The 21580-nt window shown below is 38.0% G+C and overlaps 1 protein-coding gene across 2 annotated transcripts; it reads left to right on the top strand.

Annotated features, from left to right (window-relative positions):
• The first annotated feature begins 181 nt into the window (after positions 1–181).
• Positions 182–19903, top strand: LOC113051350 (tetratricopeptide repeat protein 17-like). Of its 2 annotated transcripts, none has more exons than XM_026215008.1 (25): positions 182–412; positions 726–815; positions 934–1103; positions 1228–1339; positions 1942–2073; positions 2615–2724; positions 2864–3011; positions 3207–3346; positions 5189–5349; positions 5556–5668; positions 6506–6652; positions 7537–7652; positions 7786–7936; positions 8101–8172; positions 9041–9265; positions 11627–11813; positions 12465–12608; positions 16071–16333; positions 16420–16570; positions 16654–16774; positions 16856–17015; positions 17130–17213; positions 18316–18435; positions 18520–18663; positions 18760–19903. In XM_026215008.1, the coding sequence occupies exons 1-25, from the start codon at positions 203–205 to the stop codon at positions 18889–18891; spliced, it is 3603 nt and encodes a 1200-aa protein (XP_026070793.1). In that variant the 5' UTR covers positions 182–202; the 3' UTR covers positions 18892–19903. The 2 variants fall into 2 exon arrangements, with proteins under 2 accessions (XP_026070793.1, XP_026070792.1); XM_026215007.1 differs by having other exon boundaries at positions 193–412; positions 16420–16579.
• The last annotated feature ends 1677 nt before the right edge of the window (positions 19904–21580 follow it).

Here is a 21580-nt window from a genome sequence, read left to right as displayed (position 1 = left end):
CTTAGCGTAGACCTGGACTGTTACATAGTAAGTTTGAAACAAAAGCGTTTTACTTAAATGGCATAACATTGTTGATTTTTTTTTATTTGATTTTTATTATTATATATAATATTTATTGTAATAACTGGACAATTTAAATCAGTTTGGCGGATGTTTTGGGGTAGGCGGGGTCACTCAGTAACCCGGAAGCAGATTGTGGTGAATGACTAGAACCTTTAGGGTCGAATGGACAGACGGTAAAAAGATGGCGGATGACAAGAGCAATATCACAGGCAATCATTCCTCTAATAAACGGTTCTGGAGCATCTCCATCCGAGCACCGGCGTTCGTGTTCGTCTGTATACTTTTGGCAGAGCCCGCGGGAGCCACCACGCACTGGGTGGTGACGGAGGACGGCAAAATACAACAGCAGGTACGAGACAGTTTCGTGTTTAGTCACTTCTCCGCTCTCTAACAGACACATATTCACAACACGAGATATCGACCGTTCTCAGCTGTAGTTTTCTAATTGGGTGGTTCCTCACTTCATACAGCTGTCAGACAGACAGTCTGTCGATCTAACGCGTTGACAGCCGCAGTCTGCTGCTCAGAACGATTTAACAGCTCACTAGTGTGAGGGGATTTAATAACACTGACCGAATCTTGATGTCGTGTAACCTCTGACCCGATATCTGTCAGGCAGTGACTCTTGATTGAGCCTTTTTCATGCTCCCTCTCGTTTCCAGGTGGATTCTCCTCTGAACTTGAAACATCCCCACCATTTAGTTCTGTTCATGCAACAGGAGACTCGTGTGAACTACCTCAAGAAGTTAGAGGTGATGTTAAGCCTCACACTCATCATAACAAAACCTTTTACAGTGTACTTCAGCTCTAGAGGTAAAGTTGTGCTTCCCTGAACACTTGTCTGACAGTGAGTTATTGTACACTTTGCAGACGCAGCTAGTAGCTCAGAAGATTCACATTGAGGAGAATGAGGACCGGGACACTGGTTTAGAGCAGAGACACTATAAAGAAGATGCTGACTGTGTCACAGCTAAAGTTCCTCTGGGGGACATGGATCTCTATGATGGCACTTTTATATCCCTGGATAGCAAAGACGTAAAGTAAGTGGTGTTTGCTTAAGGAAGAAATATGTTTCCTTTTTTGTGTGCTTTTTTAATATGTATTGATAATTTCAGTTGTCACTGTAGAATATGCCGGTCTGGTTTAATTGTTGTGGTTTTCTAGTCCAGAGGATTTTTTGGATCAGATGTCGCCTGTCCCTCCAGACCTGGAAAAACCTGACTGCGCTAATATTCTTGATCTTCCTTACAGCATTCATGCCTTTCAGCACCTCAGGGTGAGTTTTGAGTGCTTAAGCTGCACCCACAACATACTGTACACATACTGTTCTTAATAAGTGTTTTTAAGAAGTCTTTCACGCTCATCAAGCCTGCATTTATTTGATACAGTATAACGATAATATTGTGAAATATCATTTAATCAATGTAAAATATTGTTTTTCTATTTTAATATATTTTAAATGTAATTTATACCTGTGGTAAAACTGAATTTTCAGCAGACATTTCAGAAATCATTCTCATAAGCTGATTTATATGCATTTATTATTAAATAAATGCAGCCTTAGTGAATGTAAAAAAACTTCTTTCAAAAACATTAAAGATACTATCATAATTATTCCGAATGAAAATGAGCTTGCAGCACGGGGTTTAAGCTCTTAAGTTCTTCTTTATGTTTCTCAGAATAAGTCTGCTGTTTTCACTAGGAGGTCCAGTTATGTCATTTTGGTTAACCATTATGAGGTCAAAACATTAAAAAAAAAATGAAACATGCCCAGAAGAATTAGTCACAATAGGATCTATAAAGTGATTCTTCATTTCATGGCAACTTGTCTCTTGAACATGGGCTCATTGTCTTTGCTCATTGGTTTTTCCCTCTCAGGGTGTACAGGAAAAGGTAAACTTAACGTCACCCTTGCTTTCAAAGGATGACCCGATCTTTACCTCGCTGTCTCTTAAACTGGGACAGAGTGTGGATGAGGTTGGGCATCGGATACACGAGGCACTTTTAAGAGTAAGTTGATTTGCTTTGTTTAAAATGTTCTGGGATCTCACAGTCCTGGAAAGCCTTCAAATGTTGCAGTTGTGATTTCTAGGCCTGGAAAAGTCTGTTCTTTTTTTTTATAGTTACTGGAAATCTTTGCAGTTATAGTCTCCTCTAAAATAATATCGTTCTGATTCATAAGATGCAACCCAGCATCAATATGCACAACAGGGAGCTTTATTAGAAACATAAGAAACCTTATTAGCTTTGAGACACACAAAGGCATCTTTGTGAATCAAAGCGTATCAATTTTTATGACGCATAAAGTGCTTTACTTTGAGCCATTCTTCTAACTGCAGTAAATGTCAGGAAATTTGTACCTGACATAAACATGTCATTCAACTTGTTGTGTACTTATGATTAACTGGAAATTTATTAGTGGGAATGCATGGGAACTTTGTTTATCTTTATGGTTCAGTTTTTAAAGGCTTGTAGATAAAGCAGAAGTCTGCTGAAAATGTCATTTCTTAAGATCAATGAATGATGACCGTCTTTTTCTCACTTTTTTAAGAATTCTTCTTCATGGGAGCTTTATAACTTGGCCTCCTTCTACTGGCGGATGAAGAATGATCCCAGGCGTGCTGTGGACTGTGTTGTCCGTGCTCTCCATTTTTCTCCAAGGTAAAGTGAAATGACACCTGGACACAAATAGAAGATGTATAGTGGGCATAACTTATCAAGAGCGAAATTAGTGTTTTGTCACCTGCTCAAAGACTTGCATAAGTTGTTTTACATAAATTTGCATGTGCTCTTTTTGTAGGCAGCACAAAGATGTTGCTCTCATCAACATGGCAAACATACTTCACAGAGCACACTTCTCGGCTGACGCCGCCATTCTCGCCCACGCTGCTCTGGATCTCACCACCGATCTCCTAACCAGCCATTACACCCTGGGCAACATTTACGCTGTGAGTGCAAGAGTGTTGAAAAGAGGGATGGTTTCTGAAAATACAAGTTGTTTTTGAACTTCCTCATAATCCTCTGTTCGCTTTCTGTTGGACAGGAAATGGCAGTTTTTCTTTAGTATCTGATTTCCTTGTTTTTATCGAATGACACTCACTTCCTTGTTGCGTCTCTTTCCCTTCCTCCTGCCTCTCTGGTAGATGTTGGGGGAGTATAATCACTCCGTGCTGTGCTATGAGCAGGCCCTGAAGGCTCAGCCAGGCTTTGAGCAGGCCCTGAGGAGGAAACATGCCGTCCTCTGTCAGCAGAAGCTGGAGCAGCGGCTTGAAGCTCAACACCGGTAGCACAGACTCTTTTTCAGTGTAATTAATGTGTGTCTCATTAAGAAACCATCTGAGTATGGAGTAGCCTTTTTCCTGGTATTGAGTCTTGCTCTTTCTTTGGTGCCGTATTTCTATGGAGAACTTTCCCTTTGCTCTTTTTATGATGAAGAATTCATTATGGATCGTTGCAGGGGTCTTCAACAGGATTGCCAGTTATGTAGTTTGTTCTCAAACTAATTTTATGTGAAAGAAGAAAGATACATTAAAGGAACTTTTTCTGAAAATAGGCTAATTTTCCAACTCCCCTGGAGTTAAACAGTTACATTTTACCGTTTTCGAATCCATTCAGCCGATCTCGGTGTCTGGAGGTAGCACTTTTAGCTTATCTTAGCATAGATCATTGAATCTGATTAGACTCTCACTCAAAGATGACCAAAGAGTTTTGATATTTTTACTATTTAAAACTTGACTCTTCTGTAGTGACATCGTGTACTAAGAACGACAGAAAATGAAAAGTTGTGATTTTCTAGGCCGATATGGTCTCATTATGGTGTAATAATCACATAACTTTGCTGTCGTACCATGTGTGCAGCAGGTGCAGTGATATTACACAGCGCCTGAAAATAGTCCCAGCGAGTTTGTGTAGTTGCAGCAATAACAGAGTTGCTGGGAACTATTTTCAGGCGCTGCATAATATCACTGCACCTGCTGCCAGACCCGGAGCTAAATGGATTCGAAAATGGTAAAATTCAACGGTTTAACTCTAGGGGAGTTGGAAAATTAGCCTAATAAAAAAAAAAAAAAAAAAAGGAGTGTTCCTTTAAAAAAAAAATTCTTCAAGTTAAGAAGATACAATTTAACTTCATGTGTCATTGCGCCTCCCACATTTAAAAATATTTAATTAAAATAAAATGTACAAGTGAATGACTGAATACTAAAAATAATTATATCATTGGCTTTGCAATGCATGTGGGCATAATTTAAATGTGACTATGAAGACATTTATTGTTATTAAACATTCTATTTTAAATAAATAATGTTCTTTCTAACTTTCCGTCTTTTGAAAATCCTGGGGAAAAAAAGCAGCATAACTGTTTTCAACATTGATAATAGTAAGAAATGTTTCTTGATAAAAACCAGTCATTTTGAAAACTTGAGTAATGGCTGCAAAAAAAATCAGCTTTGTCATCACAGGAATAAAATAGATTTTAAAATATATTAATGTAGAAAAATAATCTTTGATAGTGATAACTTTTCACCAAGTTTTAATAATTTTTTTAAATTGTGTGTGACTTCAAAAACATAAATAAATCTTACTGACCCCAAATATTTGAACAGCACTGTACATGAATATGCTTCTTATAGATAAGTTATTAAAGGCCAGTCTAAAAAGTTGGTTTACACAGAATGCTCTGTTTTATCCATCGCTGTGTCTTTTTTTTATTTTTTTATTTTCTTATATTTATTTTCTTACTATAGCAGACATTTTTTGGACAAAAAAATAGAACCACAAAAAAAGTATATTAGATGAAAGGATATTATTTTCACCCTAGAGGTTTGATTGCACATAAAGTTTGATTTGTTTCATGTGAAGGTCGACTGACAAACTAAGAACCACATTTCATGTGGTAAACACAAAGTGACATGCTATTGTAAATGTATATTTTGTGATATTGTGTAAATACTGACAAAAAATTATTTTGACAATATTTTGGTAGTTACACCAGATAAACAAAATCCGATGCTTTCTAGTTGCAACATTCAGACTTAAGCATTTGTTTTCTGGCAGTGATGATAAATATCTTGCAGTTATTCTGGTGGTGGTGTGAAAACAACATGCATCTTCCCTCTTTGTCCAGGTCTTTGCAGCGCACCCTGAATGAACTGAAGGAGTACCAGAAGCAGCATGATCATTATCTGCGACAGCAGGAGATGCTGGACAAGCACAAGCTCATTCAGGAGGAACAGATCCTGCGAAACATCATCCACGAGACCCAGATGGCTAAAGAAGCTCAACTCGGTTAGACTGCATGTTTTACCTTTCAACTCCAGTCAAACAGTTTCTTTAACACAGACCCTCAAACTCAAGGTCCTAAACCAAATAATATTGTGCAATATACTGGATAAAGTTTCACAAGCCTGCCATATCTTGTTGGCACCGTGTTTGTTCTCTTCCACTGTTGTACATATGAATGCGTTTAACAGGACTTCAATGGTGTGTTTTAGGAAATCACCAGATGTGTCATCTGGGCCAACAGAAGTTCACCCTGCACTGCCCGTTTGACTTGCCTGTACGCTATCACCGTGGAGAACTGTTTGAAAATGTCCACTACATTCAGGTGAAACTGAAAACACACTGCTTCTGTGTGTTAATGAAGAGAATAAATATTGAAGCAGTTTAGAACAAAAAACACCTTTTACTCGATTTCTACACACCTTGAAAAAAGTATATACACAAATATATATATATATATATATATATATATATATATATATATATATATGTATATATATGTATATATATAAGTATATAATCAAATGCTTGTGGAGTTTCAAAAATATATTACTTTACGTGACTTTTGCTTGAGTAGAAAGAAAACAGTAGATGTGTAAATTAGAATAAGAAATATCTTGATTTTTAGTTAACGTATTTTCCGGACTATAAGTTGCACTTTTTTTTCATAGTTTGGCTGGTCCTGCGACTTATAGTCAGGTGCGATTTATTTATCAAAATTAATTTGACATGAACCAAGAGAAATGAACCAAGAGAAAACACTACCGTCTACAGCCGCCAGAGGGCGCTCTATGCTGCTCAGTGCTCCTGTAGCATACACTGAAAACATAGAGCGCCCTCTCGCGGCTGTAGACAGTAAAGTTTTCTCTTGGTTCTTGGGTCGCAATAAATGCGACTTATAGTCCAGTGAGACTTCTATGTTTTTTTCCTCATCATGACGTATTTTTGGACTGATGCGACTTATACTCAGGTTTGACATATAGTCCGAAAAATACGGTAAACAAATTAACTGAGTAGTTGAAACTAACCTGTTTATGAACCATTTTTCACACTATAATGTTGTTGATATTCAGTATAACAGCACTCCTCTTTGCTAGATTTCTTAATTGTCAATCTGCTCTTGTTCTGACGTGTGTGTGTGTGTGTGTGTGTGTGCTTGTAGTTTGGTGAGGACGTGTCAGTAGCCAGCAGTGTGGCTCTGGTGTCCGAGTTGAGTGTGAATGAGAGTCACAGTCCTCAGCAGTCCTACACCATGTCTTTAGGACGGGAGCCTGCAGCCAACTGGGACAAAGAGACCACCTCCACTGATGTAAGAGTGTGGTTCATTCCTATTATTATTTTTTTTTGATAAACACTTTTGTATTTTTGATAAACACATTGGTAGCTGTAAACAACAGAATAAGCCTACATTTTAAATGAACACAAATTCATAAGAAAGAGTTGTGTTGAACTTTGTGAATGACGATTGAATGATTCCTCTTTTGTGAAGTTCAGCCGGCACAGACTCCATGTTGGACTAATTATTGGCATATTTAAGGCCTGTATTTATTTTGTGGCATATTATGATCTGCATACGGCATGTTTATTATGTATGTTTGAACACAATGTAAACAAGTGTTCTGACTTATACCTCCTGACCATTGCAATGAAAACTCTCAAAATGGTTAAAGGTTAAGGTTTTGACTTAAATTATAGTTAACTAATAATCCTAGAAAATTTATATTAAATAATTTCGAAAAATCAATGCAAGCATAATCTTAAAAATAATATCATTAAAATACAATTTAATGTAACTATCATGGAGTTACATAACTAATGTCTAATTTGTGGTTCTGTAGCTCAATTGGTAGAGCATTGCGTAATCAAGCGCAAGGTTGTGGGTTCGATTCCCCGGGAACACATGATAGGTAAAAATTGATAGCCTGAATGCACTGTATCGATTTGGATAAAAGCATCTGCTAAATGCATTAATTTAATTTAATTTCCTGCTAAATATGATAATTACACTAACATTTTATCAATAAGGCATTTGCATAACTTGTTTTACTGTGGTTTTGTCTATCGATTACTCAGATTACACAGATTTATTTTGGAATTAATAATGTTGCCCTGGAAATTGATTGTTTCTGTATTATCTATGCTATCCTGCATATTTACACTAGAAGGCACAATCTGTTTTTTGTGTGTGAACAGGAAAATCATACGGTGCTGTGGCCCAGGAGGTCAGACTGTGCACAAAGGTTCCCCACAATTCCCCCTGTGCACCTGCTTCCCACCTATTACCTGCCCCCTGAGTCCCGCAACTTTAAGTAAGACTGTGATGTGAACACCTACGTAACATACAGTACACACAGTCACAGAATCACAGACTTATTGTACAGTTGCTCAGCCTTTCAACATGTGACATGTAAGCTTGTTTTCTTTGTCATTTTACTATAACAGGGCTCTGAATATTCTCTTGGAGAGCAAAAGTCCTCCTCCATCAGGACAGACGCCGGATTGCAGTTTTAAGAATCTTGTCACTGCTAGAGACCCTCTGGACTCTCTGAACTGGGCGTTAGAGAAGGAGCTGTCTGACCCACATGCTGCGGAGGTATGAGCCAGCTTATTCAACATTATTAGTCTGAAGGAGCTCTGTGCCACACCCTTAGCCTACCTGGGCTATTTGTGGAGGTAGATGAAGCAGGGAGAGCTATTTAGTATGTGGGTGTGTTGTGTTTTCTCAGGTGAGTCATTCTGCGTGTGTGTTTTACGCAGGTGTTGCTGAAGCGCAGTGGTGGGAGGAGTTTGGAGCAAACTGGAGCACTGATAGCTCAGGCTCTGGACAAGGTAAAATAATAATGTGGCTCATGTTGAATACATTAACAGTTGCACTGTTCGCTCTTTGTAGATAATTGAGGACCAAATTATGCGAATTGAAGATTTTAATTAGTAAGAAATACTTTTATCTTACTCTACTCCCATATACTGTTTATACATCAAGTATATATATATTTTTTGAGCAAAACATATTTTTTCTATGCAACGATTGTTCATAGTGACTATTGACTGCTAAACTCAGAAAAGGACAAAGCACTAAAAATGCACTATAGAAGTAATCATTATGATTTGTGTGCTGTAATGCAAATAATATAAAGTGTTCTGAAGCCATATGATAGTTCTGTGTAAGAAATAGACCCAAATGTGAGGCATTATTCAGTGATAATCATTATCTCTGCTGCAGCGCAAGAGTAGCATTCAAATCATACACACTTTCCTTTGACGTCAAAGCTGAAATCAGCAGCCATTACTCCAGTTTTGTGGAAGCATTATTTCTTTTTTTGTGATACAGTTTAAAAGTTTTTACTGGGACTTGATCTGATTAATCTACCTTCTAAAAAAAAGTTGGCCCAAACAGTGGTGGTATGGGTTGGGCAGTGGTGCTTTTATAGTGCCGATTTGGTCTTTCCAGGTCTGAATAGCACATGTTGGTCACTGTCATGACAATGATTTCTATGTGAAGAATCTTTTGAAATTATTTTTGTACATGTGTTTCTTTGAAAGGATATTACATCTAATTAAATAGTGATGTTTCACTTTTGTTTGGATTAACTGTTAGCTGCTCATGATTTGTCGTCAGATTGTTTGTGTGAATTTTTTTATATATTTTGAAAGGAAAAGCTTTAAGAATATCTAAAGGGAAGTCTCTTTCTCTCAGATGAGTGGGGCGCAGTGGATGATGCAGAATGAAGCAGGTCTTTTCTGGCGTGCTAAGGGAAATGGCACACAAGCTTTGGCATGTCTGCGTCAGGCGCTCCATTCAGCCCCTCCTCAGCACAGAGACATGCCTCTGGTCAACACTGCCAACCTGCTGCTGCACTACGGCCTGCATGACGAGGCCCATGAGCTGCTGCAACAGGCCCTGCAGATCAACCGCTCCGAGGTATGCGCTGACACTGACCTATAATGCAGACCGTTGAACAGCCCACTGATTTTCAGTGCAGACCACCCAGTTTACACTTGAATTGATTACATCAATGAGTGACATGCCACTCACATGGACACCCATGGAATATTCCTCTGATGCTGTAGAAAAACATACAGTGGGGCTAACTAGGGCTGTCAATTAGTTAAAATATCTGATCATATTAATTGGATTATTTGCTTTAATTAATTGCAATTAAATTTAAATATTAAAAGCCAAGGATAAATGTAATCCTTGCATTACATGCTTTTAATAGATGAAAGCTTTTAAAAACCTGTAGATGTCAGTTTATTGTTTATAACATTGACTTTGACTCTATTATTGGCCTACAGTCTGTAGCAACCAGTTCAGTTAAGTTAGACAATCTTGCTAAGTTAGATTTAGGGTCTGTTCACATTGTGTCCAATATTTACACTTGCATCACAGTACACATGCAGACACACATCTGACTTTATTTAGTTTCTACCATCATATATGATGAGCTCTTTGTTTTAGTTGCTTACATATTGTTCAGAACATGTTTTTTGACACAAGAATGAGTTGTGTTAATCTCTCTTTAAGTCAAAAGTATTCTTAAGTTTTGGTGCAAACACTTAAAACGCTTTCGAATACTGCGTCGGACCGAGTCCCGAAACAAACTTGCAGCCAATCTGCAATAAGGGACATGTCTAGTAATGATAGAGCGCTCAGTGAGTGCACAGGATGAATATTAACAGATCGAATATAGATAGTGAAAGAGAGAGAGAAAAAAAAGAGGAAAACTTCAGAGGAACAAAACATTACGATCAGGCAAGATGTAGGACCCTTGTAAATATTGCCGCAGCTTTCCAGCGGTGGAGAAACTTCAGCGGAAGGGAATCGGATGCCGAGGTTGCTTTGTTTCTTCTTGATCTGTGAGTTATGTTGATTTTGCTTTTTCACACAACTTGCCTTGTTTTACTTATGCTTGAATATGCTGCGGCCGGCAGGCATTGCAGATCCCACCATTGTCACTGCCAGGGTTGTGTACGCACGTTTGGGGCGGAGTTATCAAAATAAGGACAAGGTCCTGTTGGGGTATGGGCGAGTTTGTTTTGGTGCTTTCAAATATCAATATCGTTTGGCAAAAATCATTTAGTGCACCTTTAACCTACATATAATACACATGCACACTAGAAATTGTATTCTTGTCCAGTGGCTGCTTTATTTCTTTTTAGAAGTTAAAAGAAATAAACATTTTATTTTTACTCTTTGAAACCTGAGTTGTGGATCTCTCTTAAAGACAAGCACTTGTCAACGTGGGCATCTATTGTTGTTACCAAATCCAGTAGTATGGGTGTTGTTCCTCATCCAGCTCATCTTTTTTGACTGTGAAAGAGTGACCTGGGCTAGTGTTGCCACCTTGTGGCCAAACTAATCAGTACACAAATTGCACAAAAGAGTACACCATTTGAGTGGTTAGAAAAATCTGACTGTGCACTTACACATTTCATATCACACCCTATAATATGCGTAGAAACTGAAGTTGGGCTTTAATCCTTTAGTGACTGTGCAGCTGATTAACTGTAAGTGTGGCGAGCTTACTGTAGACTTGCATGCAAGTGGCACTTCTCAGGTTCTTCACTTATATACACGGATCAGAGGGCATACATTTTTTAGGTGCCTTCAGAATGAGAGTTCAATCAGCTGATGAAAACATCACAATAATCCACACGCTCCAGTCCATCTATTAATGTCTTGTGAAGATAAAAACTCTATGTTTGTGATAAACAAGTCCATCATTAAGACGGTCACTTTTAAACTTTGTCATCTCGTCTGAGTCGGGAGAAAAATCTGCACAGATCAAGCGCTGCTTACAAGTGTTAACAAAACAGTTCCAAACAAATAGGTCAGTGGATTTTGATGCGAGAGGAAAACAGGGGATGGATTTACTGGATGAAGTGTTCAGTATTATATTGGATTCTAAACTTATTGGACATTTTGTCCAGAAGCGACGATTTAAAGATGAAAAGCCTTAATGATGGATTTGTTTATTACAAAAAATGCAGCTTTTCACTTTACAAGATGTAAATTGATGGACTGGATTTGTGTCGATAAGCTGTGATGTTTTTATCAGCTGTTTGATTTCTATGACGTCACCCACACCTCAAAGGATCTATTGGTGAGCAAGTGATGCAGTGCTATATTTCTACAGTCTTTTCCAGTACAAGCTTATCATTATCTTCAATGACCTCAAATTGTAAAAACTTAAATTGTCAGCTATTCCTTTAATCAAAACAGAAATCTTTTTTATGTGACATAACTCTATTTCTCTCTCTCTCTCTCTCTTTTTCACACCAGCCTCACACCCTGTTAAGCCTGGTCAACGTTCACCTCTCTCAGGGAAACCTGACTGGTGCTCTGGCCATGTTTCGTCGGGCCCTGACTCTCACAGTTCACTGTCCCCAGTGTCGTGCCAGCCTGCCTCTAATGCGCTGTCTCCAGTTTTACCCCTTCCTTTACAATCTCCAGCACCAGGCCTGTCCATGTAAGTAGCTTTCTCCATAAACCTGAAGGACCCTTGCAACACTGAACCAAGAGTTTCCCCCCTGGACAGCTACCCCACTTCACCTTCCTCCATCACTCACTCTTTCCTCCTCCCTGGTGTTGCAACCTCAGCGGCAGAGCGTGCAGCACTCTTTATATAGCCCTGGCACTGTAATCTTTGAGCCAATTTTAGACTCTTTACCGTTGCATCTTCTATTCCTGGTTTGCTCCATTCCCTTTCCTGCTCCCCTTTTCTCTTCTCCTCAGCATCCTGCACTGCTCCCCTTAGCTCAGCTCTCTATCCCCTGAGTGAGAGAGACTTTGAAACAGCGAAATCGTGTCCTCAATAATTCAGGGCACTGAAAATAGCTCAGGCTTTATTTAGATGCTGCTGCGCTCTGCTGACAAAAATGAACTCATTGTCCTGTTCTCATTTGGGGGAACTCAGAGCTATTGATTTAGGGATTAATATGGCAATGCTCTTTTGAACTAACACACTGCTCATTTATACAACAATCCGAATGGTGAATGTGTGTCCAAGTAGCTTGTGTTTCTACCTTCTTCTATCAGTTATAATTATAATGTTATATAAGTTATATTGATTTATAAAATGTATGTTAAACAACATGTGAGCTGAATTCTGTGTGTGTAGCTGGCTCTGGCTGTGAGGCAGAGGAAGACACAGAGCTGGAGGACTGGGACACGGCCAGCAGCAGCAGCAGGAGGAGGAGGCAGGAGCCCTGGGACACCGATCCCATGCCTGTCTCTGCTTTAGAAGACTCTCTCCTCTTTGAGAGTAAGATTAATGATGAAGTTTATGAGGGCTTGTTTCTCTGTGTTTGATGTTCACGTAAGATACAGAGGACTAAGTTCCATAGTCTGAGACCACTAGCAAAAATAATAATTTAAATGAAATAAAAACATTAATTATATTATTAGCATAACAGTTGAAGTGACGTAACAGTTCACATGCTTATTGACAAAAATGTTTATTCCATTAGTGACTTAGAAATACCAATGAAACTTAAATATCCAGTCATTTTTATTTTTATTTGTTTTTACATTATAGCGTTTCTTTTTGACATTTGTCAAAATTCATGGTCTCAGACTTTTGAACTCCACTGTCTGTCTGTTTCTGAGAATTGGGATTATTGTGACAGTTGTCAAACAGCATTTGACCTAATCAATGGCCAATCACATTAGCAAGATTTCTGTGAAAATTTGGCAAGAAAAGCAGATCCATTGTCAGTACTGTAGCAATATATGAAGCTCATCTCACACAGAAAACACTTTCAAAACAAGTAGCTTTCTGTTGGCAAACACAGGAGAAATCACACAACAAACTTGAACCTGCTGCAAAATCTGCATGTAGAAATATTTTGCTTTCAAATGAAATTCCCAATTGTGTGGATTCCTATCCAAATGCCTGGATTTTGCCCTTGTTCAAAAATACAGTAAACTGAAAAAAAATAATGTAACTAAACTGTAAACATGACTGATTATTTAGGGGCTTAGGAAAATATACTACAATACTATATCATTCTAATCTAAACTGCTATTTTGATCTCCTCCTCAGCTGTTTTTAATTATTTTATCTGATTTCTAAAAGTTAACTTTACATATATTACCTTTCAGTAAATTGAAATATTTAACTGCCCCCAACCGATATATATATGTGTGTGTGTGTGTGTGTGTGTCTATATACAGTATTGTTCAAAATAATAGCAGTACAATGTGACTAACCAGAATTATCAAGGTTTTTAGTATATTTTTTATTGCTACGTGGCAAACAAGTTACCAGTAGGTTCAGTAGATTGTCAGAAAACAAACAAGACCCAGCATTCATGATATGCACGCTCTTAAGGCTGTGCAATTGGGCAATTAGTTGAAAGGGGTGTGTTCAAAAAAATAGCAGTGTCTACCTTTGACTGTACAAACTCAAAACTATTTTGTACAAACATTTTTTTTTCTGGGATTTAGCAATCCTGTGAATCACTAAACTAATATTTAGTTGTATGACCACAGTTTTTTAAAACTGCTTGACATCTGTGTGGCATGGAGTCAACCAACTTGTGGCACCTCTCAGCTGTTATTCCACTCCATGATTCTTTAACAACATTCCACAATTCATTCACATTTCTTGGTTTTGCTTCAGAAACAGCATTTTTGATATCACCCCACAAATTCTCAATTGGATTAAGGTCTGGATATTGGGCTGGCCACTCCATAACATTAATTTTGTTGGTTTGGAACCAAGACTTTGCCCGTTTACTAGTGTGTTTTGGGTCATTGTCTTGTTGAAACAACCATTTCAAGGGCATGTCCTCTTCAGCATAGGGCAACATGACCTCTTCAAGTATTTTAACATATGCAAACTGATCCATGATCCCTGGTATGCGATAAATTGGCCCAACACCATAGTAGGAGAAACATGCCCATATCATGATGCTTGCACCTCCATGCTTCACTGTCTTCACTGTGTACTGTGGCTTGAATTCAGAGTTTGGGGGTCGTCTCACAAACTGCCTGTGGCCCTTGGACCCAAAAAGAACAATTTTACTCTCATCAGTCCACAAAATGTTCCTCCATTTCTCTTTAGGCCAGTTGATGTGTTCTTTGACAAATTGTAACCTCTTTTGCACATGCCTTTTTTTAACAGAGGGACTTTGCGGGGGATTCTTGAAAATAGATTAGCTTCACACAGACGTCTTCTAACTGTCACAGTACTTACAGGTAACTCCAGACTGTCTTTGATCATCCTGGAGGTGATCATTGGCTGAGCCTTTGCCATTCTGGTTATTCTTCTATCCATTTTGATGGTTGTCTTCCGTTTTCTTCCACGTCTCTCTGGTTTTGCTCTCCATTTTAAGGCATTGGAGATCATTTTAGCTGAACAGCCTATCATTTTTTGCACCTCTTTATAGGTTTTCCCCTCTCTAATCAACTTTTTAATCAAAGTACGCTGTTCTTCTGAACAATGTTTTGAACGACCCATTTTCCTCAGCTTTCAAATGCATGTTCAACAAGTGTTGGCTTCATCCTTAAATAGGGGCCACCTGATTCACACCCGTTTCTTCACAAAATTGATGACCTCAGTGATTGAATGCCACACTGCTATTTTTTTGAACACACCCCTTTCAACTAATTCAACTAATTGCCCAATTGCACAGCCTTAAGAGCGTGCATATCATGAATGCTGGGTCTCATTTGTTTTCTGAGAATCTACTGAACCTACTGGTAACTTGTTTGCCAAGTAGCAATAAAAAAATATACGAAAAACCTTGATTATTCTGGTTAGTCACATTGTACTGCTATTATTTTGAACAATACTGTAGCTCAACTGGTAGAGCACTGCGCTAGCAAGCAGGCAAGCGCAAGGTTGGGGGTTCGATTCCCCGGGGACACATGATATGTAAAAATTGATAGCCTGAATGCACTGTAAGTCGCTTTGGATAAAAGCGTCTGCTAAATGCATATATATATATATATATATATATATATATATATATATATATATATATATATATATATATATATATATATATATATATATATATATATATATATATATATATATATTGAAAGGGTGCACGATTGTCGCATGTGATTGTCACGTGTGTCTCCTCAGTAAAGCTGGTTCTGTGATTAGTGGTAAATGTCCATCACCTGCTTTCAATGGAGTGGCACTTACTACGCAGAGCAGTAGTTCGCTGACAAGCTACGCAATATCGTGTTCATAATTGTAGAAGAATTGCATGCGGTTAATCATGCAGCACTTTTTAATACTTATTAATATAGTCACTTTCCCCATGCTTTATGGATATATTTATTTAATGGTAAGCCTTTATATGCTCAAGATTTAATTTAAAGATGCGGGGGGAAGAAGGCTCTGAGATGGTACTGTTCTGTCCTTGCTCAATTAAACATACAGTGTAGTGAAGTCATGTGATGTAGCAATATAGCACCAGTACTATTTTAAAGATTTATGGTTGCATATTTTATACTGTTTCATATTTCATGTTGTTTCACTTACTATTTTTAAACAAAAGCTGGCAGAATACATGCGGTACAGTAGTTATTTTATTTTTATTTTTATTTTTTACAAACAGCCATTGTCAGATCGCTGATGTCAGTGTACATGGAATTGAATTAATGAAATCTTCTGAGCAAGGACTTAATACATTGTGCTTCTGAACAAGCAGCACTCTCACAGCTTTCCCTTTGTCCTTTTCTCCTGTTACTCTCTTGTCTTCTGCAGAGGTGGTGGTGGACAGCAACGGTTCAGGGGAGGCGAGTGGGCAGGACAGGGGCAGAGAGCAAAAGACTGATGGGACGGAGGAAGAGGAGCAGGACTGGCGTCTGAAGGAAGAGCTAATAGGAGCATTTGAGGGGGCTCTGGACATGAACGGGAAGACAGGGGACCTACGAGGCATCCGCGTGCTAAAAAACGACAGGGTCATGGGGACGAGAAGTGGAGGACCCTGCTTCGGCAACTGTGAGGACGATGAGGGAGCTGAGTGGGTACGTCTCTGTTGAAATGTTTAAGAAGTTTTTGTATTTGTAATTAAGGAGAATTTAACTGTTTCCCATTCTCTTCATTTCTTCAGATAACATTCCAGGTGAAACGTGTGAAAAAGCCAAAAACAGATACCTCGGAGGGCTGGGTGGGAGAAGGAGATGTTCATCAAGGTGAACCAACAGCAATGAACTCGGTCCTTGAGATCAGTGGGCCCACGATCCCCTCACCTGGACCCTCAGGTGCCTCAGGTGACGCAGAGATGATTCTACTAGTACTGTAGCTGCAAAAGACGTCATGACATCATAATATTTTGTGTTTTTAGAGAGATGGAAGGACTACAGCAGTCTGGGTTGGCCCGGTCCAGAGGAATGTCAGCGTACGCGTCGTGTGGACCTCACAACTGTGGCTAGTACTTGGCTGGCTGTGTCTGCCAAGAACATAGAGTAGGATATCATTCTCATTCTGTTGGAATGCCTTTATAGTGGGCTCTTTTTTACTAACATATGATTTTGAACTCCTCCCAGTATCACAGAGCATATAGACTTTGCCACTCCGCTTCAGGAGCCAGCAGTGGAGCCGGTGTGCAATGCCAATCTCCCTGCCAGTATGCACACACTGGACCATCTGAGTGGAGTGGCCAACCGCGGAGGCATTCACTATACTGGAGAGAGTCAGCTCAGAGAGGTGCTTTTTATATCGCATATTTACAGCTGTGACTGATTCTGCTGATCTGAAAAGTTCCGATGTTTGTGAATGGCTGTTTTGTCTCACCCCCCCCCCCTTATTCTTCTGTCACAGGTGTTGCAGAATCTGGGAAAAGATACATTTCCCTCGCAGTCTTTTGAACAAGTGGGAACACGTATTGCTAAGGTGCTGGAAAAGGTGAGTGTTGTCTGTTGTGACTACAAGTTACATGCACTTTAAAAGTTGGATAAAAGCAGTTTTTTTTTTTTATAAGGTTGTGTAAATGCTTTATTCTGAATGAAATAATCTGGTTTTTGCAAAGTCAGACTAAAAGACCCGCATTGCTCTTTAAAAGTTTGAGGTTTGGTACGATTTTGTTATGTTTTTGAAAGCTTTAATGCTCATCAAGGCAGCATTTATTTGTTTAAAAATATAGTAGAAACAGTAAATGTAATTGTGAAATGTTACAAAATTTTATATATATATATATATATATATATATATATATATATATATATATATATATATATATATATAAAAAAATTGCGTTTCTCTCAGACCCTTGCACACAGATAACATTAACAGTAGAGCCTAAAAATCTAGATCAAATCTAAAACAACTATACAATACACTATACAATAAGGGCATTTAAAAAAAAAGTGGATATATTAATATAATAATATCATATGTCTTTACTGTCTCTTTTTATTATTTTAATGCATCTGTGGTGAATTTTTTTTTTTATCTCTATAAAAAAAAAAAAAAAGGCTATGATTTGCTTTATCCGTCATGTTAAGCGGACTAAAGTTATATCAGCTAAATTTGACTAAAATTGCATCCACCATAAATTTAAGTGTTGGTGTGGTCATATTTAACTTGATTGTGCGAGGCTTCTTTGTGATTTGCTTGTAGTTATTTTGCCTGTAAATGTCCATTAGCCCTGCTATTTATGCTATTTATAACTGCTATTTATCATATTAATTCATTTCCTGAATAATAAACATAATGATTTGTAGCACAAACAGTTTTACAGTTCACTGAGCTTTTTATTTATTTACCCTTTAGCAGCTAATGAATTGGAAGTTTTAAACATTCAAATAAAATAGTTTGTTTCCGTGTTGCAAAATCAGATGGATACTAGGACCGACTATGCAAAAACCCAAACTGCTTGATTATAACTGTGTGTAAACAGAATTTATGTCTGTTTCTGTACTTCTCGCTGAGAACAACTGTGGAAAATGTGAAAAAGAGTAATAGATTTCGTTACATTTCATGATCTGGGTGATTGTCTGTCCTTTAGAATCAGACATCCTGGGTTCTGTCCAGCATGGCAGCGTTGTACTGGAGGGTGAAAGGTCAGGGAAAGCGAGCCATCGACTGCCTCCGCCAGGCTCTGAACTACGCTCCTCACCAGATGAAGGTTTTTTACAGTTCTTCTCCATTGGTTTGGCTTGTACAAATGCAAACCTTACTGCATGATATGAATATGTTTCTGTTCTGGTAGGATGTGCCTCTCATCAGCCTTGCCAACATCTTCCAAAATGCGAGGCTGTGGGAGGACGCCCTGACTGTGGCACGCATGGCAGTGGAAATTGCTCCTCACTTTGTGGTTAACCATTTTACTCTGGCAAACGTTTATATAGCTATGGTAAGTGATTTTTTTGAGACACTCATTGTCTTCTGAAGGATTTTATTGACGTTAAGTGATGACTGCTTTTAATACATACTTAATATGTCTTCATAGGAGGAATTTGAGAAGGCCATGCATTGGTATGAATCAACTCTAAAACTTCAGCCAGAATTTGGGCCAGCCAAAGATCGTCTGCGCACCATTCAGTGTTACCTCCTCTCCAAGAGGGACCGGCGAGCTCCCTGAGGACACAACACACACACACACACACACACACACGCACGCACAAACATAACATTAACATAATCCTTAATTTGACCTATCAACGAGGAACACGGTGTTTGTCTATTTCTTGTCTTAATTTTATGAATATAAACCATATCATTACTGTCTATAAGGTTGGATTTCAGTTGGGCTATTAAAATGGTTTCCCTTTTTTTCTTTAAGTCTTCATGAAAATTGTATGATTTTGTTTTATGGCTAAAGGGTTGTTTATTTCTATAAAATATCTTGATATTCCTACAAAGGGATATTTTTGCTGGGGTCAAGATTCAGTGTTTGAATATGCCAGTGTGTTTTAATGCTTTTTTTAATTTATTTTTTTTGCAATAATATCAATGCATCTTTTGTACCCCTCTTTCAGCAGTAGCTGCTAGGTGTATGAAGGGTGTCTTCAAATCTTATTCAGACTACAGATTGTTAAAAGAAACACTATAGTTCCTTTACACAACCATTCTCTGATTTAGTTATGTCTAATGTTAACAGTTCGGGCTGCTGTATTCTCAAATGACTATTTTGTATCTGCCATGAGAAGAGGGTTAAGCATCTTGTATATACTCTTGTTGTTGTTGTTTTTTAAGCTAAAATATCAAATGCTTCAAAACTTGGTTGTTATAGCTGACATGGAATAAATCATCAGCGTTCAGGCTGAAGACAGAGCCACTGCACACATTTAAGCTAAGCAAAACATCAATAACAAAAGGAGATTATTTTCCTCAAAGTTATAAAATACACTTCCATTTACTTTACTTTGCACAGCTGAGCTGTTGACTCTTAAGATTGGTTCTGTGCTGTTCTATTTAATATTTAGAAAGTTGAGATAAACATTTTTTGTCCATAGTCTATATGAAAACATAAAAGTTCCTCAAAAATGAAAGTGGACATATGAGTTTTGAAGACATTTCTATGATTGTTTACTGATCAGTTAAACTTGAATCAGAGTTCAGAACTGTTAAGCATAAAGTATAATATCATTCAGGCTACTGTGTCTCTTTTAAAGTCTTCCAACCACCTTGTGAATGGGTCACATTAAGAAAAAATATCTAATTAACCCCCTTTGTTAAAAGTTTAAATGTATAAAAGGCGGCAGGATGGATATGTATCTGTGTGTATCTGTTTACAGGCTAATTTTTATTGGCTGTAGATGTTGACGCTATTATGCCATTCTGAGTTTGACCACAAGGTGGCTGTTAAGCCTCATGACATCCAATACATAAAGACATGGCATGATAATAAAGCACTGGCGTTCATAGGTTATTTTTGACACATACTAGATTAAATGTACATTATAATGTACTTTTATGTAACATTTAAAAAAAGAAACATGAATCCATGTTAATGGCTATCGATTTATAATTAACAGTCATAGGTTACAATTGTACCTATATACAGTCTAAAGTTCTCACTTCTCAATAATCAAATAAATAGGTGTTTATACAAGAGCAAAATATAATCATGATTATTTATACAGAATATTTAGGCTACTAAGAAATATGCCAGCAGCCCCACACTGTCAGCTGGACTCAACAGCCCTAAAAAAGTAAAAATAGCCCTCAGAAAATTTTGCATGACAATTCAGTAGTAACACCAAGTCTAGCTGAACGCCACACTTTTAGGAGAGCCCCCACCTGCCCATCCCCATCAAATCCGTTTTAGATGAATTAATTTGATGCTATTTTTAAATCTCTGCGTTTCCCAGGGAAACCTAATGACGCAATGACGTCAGTGCAGGTCAACAGCACAGTGATAGAAAAAAAAGGCTACTGGCGGGAAAAACGGTGCTCTCCACAACAGTAACGACACTGCTGTATCTAAACAGCCATTGTGTCCATTAAATTAAGCATATATATATATATATATATATATATATATATATATATATATATATATATATATATATATATATATATATATATATATATATATATATATATATATATGATTTCATACACATGCATACACTACAGTCTGCTTTACTTTACAAACTCGTGGTTAAACACTAATAATAAAATTATCTTTTGTTAGCAAATTTAACTCTTACCGTGCATGTGAAGATCTTCCACTCACAACGTCGCATTCATGTGTCTGTCTATGCAAAACAAGTTTGCGCGATGCCAGCTCTCCTTTAATCTCTCAATAATCAGTTTCAACCGCCACCCCCAAATTCACTGGGAACGTCCATACTTTAGGTATTTCTCTTCATTCAAAAAAAGCAGTGATCTCATTCACGCAGTGAGCATGTGGTCCAGGCGCACGTCTGTGACTCCGTGCTAGATTCCTCTCAGAACACTGTGCTAACATCGCTTTTGACTTCAATGACCGAAAACATGTACTGGTATACGGTAAGTGATCTCTGGTTTCTTTCTGAGTTCTCAACTCATCTGTAACTTTAATTTTGACTTCTCATCGCTTTAAAGTGATCAGATATTGGTAACTCTATTGAGGTTGATTGCTTGTGGTTGGATTGTACAGGCATTTGGAGTATAGACGCGCAACAAGATCGAAAGATGCCACTTTTGTGTCTTGCAGTATACAGAGAAGCGCATGCGCCACTTAAGAGTCTCACGCTTCAGTTCTTGAGCTATTTGAGCGTTGTTTTGATTCTTTTTATCACTTTTTATTTATCTCGATACTTCGCAGAGTGTTATAATAGTAG

This window comes from Carassius auratus, chromosome 32 (assembly GCF_003368295.1).
Source record: "Carassius auratus strain Wakin chromosome 32, ASM336829v1, whole genome shotgun sequence".
Classification (NCBI taxonomy): domain Eukaryota; kingdom Metazoa; phylum Chordata; class Actinopteri; order Cypriniformes; family Cyprinidae; genus Carassius; species Carassius auratus.
The sequence above is the reverse complement of the archived record's forward strand: the minus strand, read 5'-3'. Positions and strand labels throughout refer to the sequence as shown.